Source organism: Rhamphochromis sp. 'chilingali', assembly GCF_963969265.1.
Source record: "Rhamphochromis sp. 'chilingali' genome assembly, chromosome: 20".
Lineage (NCBI taxonomy): Eukaryota > Metazoa > Chordata > Actinopteri > Cichliformes > Cichlidae > Rhamphochromis > Rhamphochromis sp. 'chilingali'.
In genome coordinates, this window is record NC_137947.1 from 24,965,723 (window position 1) to 24,974,561 (window position 8,839).

At 40.0% G+C, this 8,839-nt stretch overlaps 1 protein-coding gene across 10 annotated transcripts in view; it reads left to right on the top strand.

Annotated features, from left to right (window-relative positions):
• The window catches only part of LOC308388274 (mitogen-activated protein kinase kinase kinase kinase 3-like), a gene marked incomplete at its 3' end in the record, with an annotated part of 53,475 nt that extends 45,147 nt beyond the window's left edge, over positions 1-8,328 (top strand). For 5 of the 10 annotated variants that reach the window (XM_080868876.1, XM_080868883.1, XM_080868879.1 and 2 more), the window contains 9 exons: positions 118-178; positions 398-515; positions 702-760; positions 1,008-1,111; positions 1,456-1,627; positions 1,734-2,030; positions 2,154-2,224; positions 2,881-2,936; positions 3,748-8,328. In XM_080868876.1, coding sequence (XP_080725002.1) covers positions 118-178; positions 398-515; positions 702-760; positions 1,008-1,111; positions 1,456-1,627; positions 1,734-2,030; positions 2,154-2,224; positions 2,881-2,936; positions 3,748-3,835 — 1,026 coding nt within the window. Of the gene's footprint in view, positions 1-117; positions 179-397; positions 516-701; positions 761-1,007; positions 1,112-1,455; positions 1,628-1,733; positions 2,031-2,153; positions 2,225-2,880; positions 2,941-3,047; positions 3,102-3,747 lie in introns of those variants that run through there. The other 5 variants (XM_080868880.1, XM_080868884.1, XM_080868881.1 and 2 more) reach the window with 3 other exon arrangements.
• Between the last annotated feature and the right edge of the window lie 511 nt (positions 8,329-8,839).

Consider the following 8,839-nt stretch of genomic DNA (forward strand, 5'->3'; position numbering starts at 1 on the left):
AAAACAGGGTATATTAGTTGTAATGTTATACATGTGAGATAGTCCAGTCTTTGAATCAGACTGTTTTAAATGTTCTGGCACTCTGAGATGCTCAGATTACTTTGTGTCCACCTGCAGCTCTTCCCTCGGCGGTGTACCTGGTTATATGTCATGAACAACTGTCTTCTTTCCATATCTGGTGAGTTGTCGAACATCATTATGATAGAAGTGTGTGGCACTTGACTGCCCTTATTACTTTCACCCATTTGTCTCTGAAATTGTTCTTAAATTGGATCATCGGCGCATGATTTTTGATACAATGTGTTTTATTTCTTCAAATATGCTTTTGTAGCTTGTATCGTAGGTCACTACTATTATTTCCTTTTAACTGTTTCTTCTATATCCTGTTTCATTGCAGGAAAAGCCTCTCAGCTGTACTCCCATAGTCTAAGCGGTATGTTTGAACAGGCCAGACAGTTACAGAAGTTACCAGTAGCCATTCCCACGCACAAGCTGCCTGATAAGATAATTCCCAGGTAACTCTACAACTAGAAAATCTAAGCTGTGAAATATTTATAGCCTCTGTTTCCTTGTAGTTTTTTCCCCCCTACATAAATTAAATGTCACTCCTGGTTTTATTGAAAACATATTTAAATTAGTTAAAATAAGCAGAAGTTTGTGCCAGTTCAGCTCTATATTTGGATCATATTTCTTTATTATAGGAAGTTTGCTGTGTCCAATAAGATTCCAGAGACTAAAGGGTGCCAAAAGTGCTGCGTAGGTGAGTTTCTGTAAATGCTGATTTTATATTTTCTTTTGTCGAACACCTGTTTTTGTTTTTTAATTATGTTCTGTGACTAACTTTATTTAACTGTATCAAATTCGGACTCGTTGCATGAAACTACCTCGTGTTATCTTGTACTGTCCTGTGTGGTGTTTGTGCAGAACAAAAAATAGCACTGAATTATAATTTTTGTGCAAAGAGGAAAAATTCAAATGGATTCATGGTCGTTGTTGTTTTTGTGCAGTTCGTAACCCATACACAGGTCATAAGTACCTGTGTGGAGCCTTCCAGTCAAGTGTCATGCTGTTGGAGTGGGTGGAGTCAATGCAGAAGTTCATGCTCATCAAGGTCAGTTTTGAATCTCCCCAAAAATCAAGATAATGTTCATTTAATTTAAGCTCCTTTCCTAAGCACGTTTTATTACACAGTTACAAGAAAGAAAATAAGTATTTGCACACGCAAGAAATCTTTCCACAATGCTAGCAGTTTTTGTTTTCAAGATTAAAAGTTTGAAAAGGCCAAGCACAGTGTTAATTTTGCTTGGCCACGAGTTCTGCAGTCCTGGCAGATCAGCTGATATTGGTGCCAGTCAGTCAGCAAATGGCTCAGCTGATTCCAGTCAAATGATTTTATGATTATATCGAAATACAACACATAGCTTTCTAAACTTTTTTTCCTTTTCTATGTAACAGACTATTGACTTCCCACTACCCTGTCCGTTGGAGGTCTTTGAAATGTTGGTGGTCCCCGAACAGACCTACCCTCTCATCTGTGTCGCAGTCAGTAAAGGAACTGAACTCAGCCAGGTGGTCCGATTTGGCACAGTCAATCCCAACTCTACCTCCTCCTGGTTCACAGAAGCAGGTGAGAACACCGCCCGGCTCTGTCAAGTTAAACCAATAACAGTTTTCTTTGGTGGGAACAGCACGAGAGCCAAAGTAATCCTCTGCCTTTTTCTCCTCCTCTGCAGAAACCCCACAGACATGTGTGATCCATGTCACTCAGCTAGAGAGAGACACGATCCTAGTCTGCCTCGACAGTGAGTCGCTAATAGATTTTAACTCATCTTACCCATTTATGATCTTTTCAGGTTCAGATTTAGAAGGTATTAACACTTATTTTATTAGTTTTACCAAACTGTTTCCTCTGTCTTTTTTTGTTTTTCCTACTACAGGGTGTATAAAGATAGTGAATCTCCAGGGTCGGTTGAAATCCAGCAGAAAGTTGTCAGCCGAGCTCACCTTCAACTTCCAGATTGAAAACATCGGTAAACAAAAACAGAAAGACTACATGGCACGGATATCTTCTAGTGGGTTACTGTTGATCTATAAACAAACCTTAATCCGTATTGTTTTTCCTTGGGGTTTTTTTCTTTCCTTTTTTTATCCAGTTTGCCTCCAAGACAGTGTATTGGCGTTTTGGAGACATGGCATGCAGGGACGGAGTTTCAAGACTAATGAGGTGAGATTCATACTGAGCACATTTAAGAGTAAAACACGCCCTTCAGGTGGCCTCTGTGCGCTGTAATAATGTTTAGTCCGCAGCATCAGGGTGTCTTATTTAATCTTACTTTATTAGGATTTTGGGCCTTACTGTGGGTGCTCAATATAGCCTCAAAAAAATCACATCACAGTAATTCAAGGGATAACAGGGTGTATCAGTTTCCATTTCTACCCAATATTTATGTGGCCTTATGGATAGTATCATAATTACACATTCTTACATGGTTGCAAACCAGGATTAAATGCACATACAGTCTGTCAAAACGCTTCACTCTGACTATCTGTCTGTTAAGCAATGACGCATCAACCGTGCTTCCAGGTCCAAACTCTGCTACTGTGTTCACTGAGGCTGTCGCCACTTTAAACTGTTGCAGTGTTTTGTCTCTTGTTTTATTTTGCACAAGTCTCTAAGAATAATCAGTGGTCATTGTCGGTCTCTGTGGGTTTTTATTAGCACTATTCATGTGCAAAATGTCTTTAAAATCACTTTTTAAAATCTTAATCCTTTATATTAAATCATTAGTGAGTATTTGGCAAAAGTCTGATGAGACATCTGAGTCAGATCATCAGTGTTTTACGGCATCATTTAGCACCTCTTCTGCTTTCTTTCATCAGATCACTCAGGAGATCTCAGACAGCACACGCATCTTCAGACTACTGGGATCAGACAGGTGAGAAACACTTACCTGCCAGCATTTCCTTACAGTTTCATACCTGTCACACACACATGGACACACATTTAGGTCTCTGTTAACACTCTCTTTAATGTCTCACCACTAAAGACATGATGACTGTAGAGAGCAAGAGGCTGAGGAAAAAGGCCTCAAACTTCCCAGGTACACTCACGGGTCGCTGGCCACAGACGGCCCAAAACTTCTGCCGCTTTCTATCAGAACTTTCAAATCCTGCTTGATGCCAGATGATGGTGATCAGGAAAATTCAGAGAGAGAAAATATGGGAATTTTTTTTGATTAAATGATGAGAGAAGAGACACCAAAATTATATCTGGTCTGATTCCTTCCTGCTTAAACTGTCAGATGCCATAAGTTCTTTCAGTTTAATGCTGGGGTTGTAGACCCTCGACAAAGCACCAAAACAGACATACTTGTGTAGAGGCTGGATCATCTTGGTGTCTGTTTTCTCATTACTGAGGCTGAGTATCTTCAAGTTGTGATGTGTGATTCTTTGGGTTGCTCTGAAAGAGTACTAACAGCTTTCTCACAGTTTTCCTCCGGGTTAGGAGAGTACTCTTAGCTTCAGAGTAAGTCATGTTTCTCTACTGCCTTTTTCCAAATAACAGGGTTTTTACAAGCTTGGACCATATCCCGTTTATTTTTTGTTTTGTTTTGTTTTAACACGCTAAAAAACCAGCTGGGCTGTTCTTTCGTCTGGGAAAGGGTGAATTGTTTTGCTACCTTGACTTGAAACTAAACTAGATGTTGTGTGTGTATGTTTTATCTCCGTGTGTGTTTTGTGTTGCAGGGTGGTGGTGCTGGAAAGCAGGCCTACGGACAACCCTACAGCCCACAGCAACCTCTACATCCTGGCAGGCCATGAAAACAGCTACTGAGACATGCACACTAACATACGTGCACATAAAACACGCTCTGTAGACATCCCAGCATTAGTACAGGAAAGGGAGCAAGCGACACACTCATCCCAACTCCACTTTTATCCCACCCAGCCTTCATCTTCTCCCCTGGCCCGACTAGCAGTGTGTCTGGGAGATGTTCATCAGTGCACATGTGGAATCCCAGTTGCAGCGTTTTATAAAGAGCTGCAGTGTTATGTGTATCAGTGAAGTGTGCGTGTGGCGTTAGAGCAGTGGGTTGTAGACCCGTTTCTGACAGTGTCAGGGTTTTAAAACTCTTGGCCTGAGGCCGCTTTAGATCGGGATAGCCAGCTGAATATCTGGCCCCTACCCTGGATACATCACCCTGGGAACAATGTCTAGCACGGAAATTTGACTCCAACACTACTTCTACTACTACTACTTCTACATATGCTACTAACACTACTGCTACTGCTACTGCTGTTTGCGCTAAAGCTTCACAGAAGGGCCATCTTGCACAGAAAGCCTACCCTTCTTCTTCATTGCTCCTCCTTCCTTTTTTCCTTACTTGTCCCTTTTTTTAAAAAACGACACCTTTATTTATTTTTGGCATGACATGCTTTTAACAACCAGGATGAATTTCCTTTTTTATTTGTTGTCTTTTTAAAAAATAAAAAAGAGAAAACCAACTAAAAAGCTTTGCCACTTTCCCTAGCATCAAATTCCAATACTCGTCACCACACAAGTGCTTAATTGACCTCTATTTAATTGTTGTAAATATAAGTGTAGTATTATTTTTGACAGAGACGAACACTAAAAGGGTTGTGTAGATAGGTGTGCGTATAGTTGGTCTGTACAACTGTGGAGACGAAATGCGAGACAAATAGACACGTTGCGACAGCAAATTCACTCCCTAGTTCCTTGATCATGTGACCCCTGCAGTCTCACAGACGAACATCTTTAGTAATCTGATATTACTCTTCTCATGGCTTGGACCTCAGGATCAAATTGAGCGAACACAGGACACCGATTGGCCGTTTTTCACTCTCAGCGCGTCGCTGTCATGACTTCCTGCTTGTTTTCATCACGTGACCGTCATCAGGGTGGACGAAAATGATCATTTCCGCTCGTTTCATTTTGTTTCTTCTTTTATTTTTTAATCAGAAATCTTTGTTTATTCTTCAGCAATATATATTTTTTGCTATTTTTATTGAACCACTGGTGTTACAAATTTGCACAGAGAAAAATGTATTTCATAAACAAATGTGATGTCATTATAATATATGACCTTGTGTGTGTATGCATAGTGTGTATGTGTGTGCGCGTCTGTGTGCGTAGACATAGAATATGCACATATAAGAGTGTCATGTACAGATCTGGTCTTTAACAAGTGACAAGTTTCTGGTCACTTTATAAAAATAAAAAAAAAGCATCAGCAGATAAGAAAATACAAAAAGAGCTGGATATACAGTCATTTAATTATATCTGGTTAGGCTGAAAGCGAATTAGCTTTTAGTCCATTGGACAGAAATAATGTGTTTACAAAGTAAAATGCAGACCTGAATCATCTGCAGCCAGCCTGCGTTCCACAGTCACACAGAGACTGAACAGAGACCCACCGCCGCTGATCACTAGAGAAAAGTTAGCCCTAGTGTTGTCTGACCAGTTAATTAGCTGGTTGCTAGGTGAAACTGGTCACAAAGAAGTACAACGCTTTTACAGATTTATTAGACCACCACCCAATGTAAGGTTTATGCCACAGCTGCTTTACTGTTTTATAAAAACTGTTACAGTTACAGTTATTTGCTCACATTCCTGAGCAGAAAAATTAGTTGTTGAATGTTTAGTTTGATTCAGTGTGCAGGCTTAAATTTGGGTATAAAAGCAATAGTTGCCTCCTTTAAAAAATGGTGTTTGCTGCGATGAAGCACAACTTAATTTGTGGATCTACCATCCAAACTATGGGTAACTGCAGCGGTGTACTAGCAACCAAAAGCAATCACAAGACGTTTTTTGTGCAGCACCCTATTTGTAACCAGTCTCGGCTAACAACAGTCTGAAATCGCCAGCATCCAAGTGATTTCCAACCGGTGAGCCACCGCTGTAACACAGGCAACTCTAAACTAAAACAACATGGCTGATAGGCTATAGTACATTTCACTACACTGAGCAATAAACAGTGGTGGGTTACCATTATCTGACCTCAGTGAAATAATGCAGTAACAATAACAGCATGTATGTGGTGTTAACAGTGCATCCACATCCAAATATATTACTCTCCATATTGTGGTATTGAGTGGTGTAGCCTGTAGCGTTATGAATAATGGTCTGCTGGTTTAAATATGGTGCAAAGGCTTGCTCAATAATCCAGTCAGACTCATTAATAGAAATTTCTGTGTAACACCTTTTTTTTCCTGTATTCCTGAGAAATATTTGCAGAAGTTTTCATTGTCAGCTGTGACTTTTTTTTAAAGACCCATATCTGTATGAGAGCTCACACTACATGCATGTAGATGCGCACTGTCTATGTAGGAGAGTCTACGTGTACCATTTAGTTTTCCAAGCTGTGACACTAGAGGTTCCTACTGAGGACACCAGTGTAGATGAACCCGAGATACCGTGCGTAATCCTGAAATCTGAGACATTTGCCTGTCGAATGGTTCACGTTCTCAAAGCTTCTCTCCGAATTTTTTTCCCCTATATTTATAGGCTAAAGCAAATAATTAAAAAATGCAGTAAATTGATCAAAATGAATATAAGCGACTCTTTATCAGATCAACACGTGACACTGAAAATTGAAAATAAAATTTATTACAGGCCGCAAATCCTGCTTCAGCAACCTTGTGGTTTTTAGTGCATCTCTGTCCCAGAGATGAGGCACAGCAGCGGCTGCAGCATTGTCTTTTAAATTTTCACGGGAAATGATTTCATCTGTCACAAGTCTGATTAAAGAGAAATCTTGCCATTCTTTGGGACTGACAGTTGAAAGTTTCACCACAGGTGGTAATCTGTTACCACCTGTAAAGAGTAAAACCACACAAACTATTCATAACGTTTTCATCCGATGTATTTGTGGACACATCTGGAATCATCTTACTAGACTCCAGTTCGCTGTAAAGCAATAGGATCAAGTGCAGAACGGTTGAACTCGGCGTGAGAATAGAAATGCTCTGCCCTTTTTCTTTCAGCAAACAATAACATGTATCGATTTTACTATAAATTGCCTGCAAAGTGCATTAGTGTCCCAGGTGATTGATTTAGCCATTAATGAATACATGTGCTTCCTGCCAACAACCGTGATTATAGACTGGGAGTCATTTCATAGCTGCAGCCAAGTCCTTTATTAAGTTATTTAAGCCAAACAAAAAAGATTAAGCCACAATAATCATATTTTTACCCTTTAAGTTATGAATTCAAGTTGATTGATTTTCCTCACTTGAGTGGTTGAAATGCCAGTGTCATCATCAACCCCGCATGACCAGCCTCTTAGCGAATCGTACTATTTTAGAGGGGAAATGAATCAAGCACTCCGAAAATATTTCACTCTTCATTTTTGTAATGCTAAAATATGTTGTTGAAACTTCCTCTGGCCATATTTAGAAAATCTACCTCGTGGTATCTAGATCAAAGAAAAAAAAAAAATCTAATACTAAAGACAGCCATCAGCAGCACATGAGGTTAGCGTTCAACCATGTTCTCTAAACTGGCTCTTAACTGTCTGTGTCCTTTCAGCTGATGTGTGTAAACGGAAAAAAATTCATTTAGCTGAAAATGGCTTTCTCAGTGTGAGGTTTTCTCAAAATAGCCATCTCAAATAATTCTTAAATATCTTAACACTTCTATGTATCCTCTTAGCTGCACACCCGACTTCTATAATGTTTCAACATGGCTGGAAGAAAAGGGGGGGGGGGCTATTCCTGCACCCCTAACCACCTCTGCCTATTCTTTCCTGTTAAAAACATTTAAGTTTGGGAAATCTGTCTATTTAGCATAACAACAAAGTTCATGTGGGATTGAATGATGCTCTGTTTTCTTCTTTCTGCCATCATGCACACAAGCGTAATCTATAATCCTTAGAGCAGGTGCCAACATGGCCTTCCTTTGTGGGTTTTTGCTGAAATGTTAAAAGTGTGTGTTTCATAACCTCAACTGGGCCTGGATCAAATCGCATGTAGAATAAGTCACGGAGACGTTTAATGTGCTTGGAGTTGGGGATTGTTTTCTCCAACAGAAGAGATTTCCCTACCTGGTGCCCAGAGCAGATTTGCGAAAGCCGTTTGATCCGGGTCTCATCCCTATCTTAAACAAAACACAATACGTCACCTCTGTTCTGTGGCTATTTCATCACCTTTGTCTTCTGTTTTCATATTGCAATGCATATGTTATGTAATGTATATAGTGTAAAATAAAATGGGTTTGTTTTACATACTGTATAATTGCCTATATTTTGTTTCAGAAGTGTAACAGATTTATGAGATGACAGGTTAACACATTAAAAAGATGGAACTGAACCATTTGGGTCTTGGCGTGGTCATTTTGTGGTCACAATTCAGTGAAGGTCGTTTTCACTGATGACGTGGTAGGAAAGGCACTTTGTGTGGCTGACGGGGTTAAATGTGGCTGGGTGGCATGTTACAGCTTTCCAGGAACCCTCAGCAGAACAGCCATTGTTAATGTTGGAAACACCTGTGGCATTTATACTGTGACAAGTCATAAAGGATGCTAGACCTCACCCAATTGTCAGGCAGACAAGTGAAGCTTGCACAAAAACTGGGTCCCTGCAACAGGAGACTGGGCCTCATTTACTACAGTATTTGCATGAAAACATTCGTACCCTGCACAAAAAATGAGTTTGCATGCAAGTTTGGATTTATGAAGAGTGTGTGGCAGCCTATTTTGTTGTCACCACCATGCCTATGTTAGTAAGTCAGAATCATTCGTAACATATAGGCTTGATCAAGCTCCGTACAACTGATATTATCGTGGTGATGAAGTTGTAAAAGAGAAGTTCGCATCTCTAAG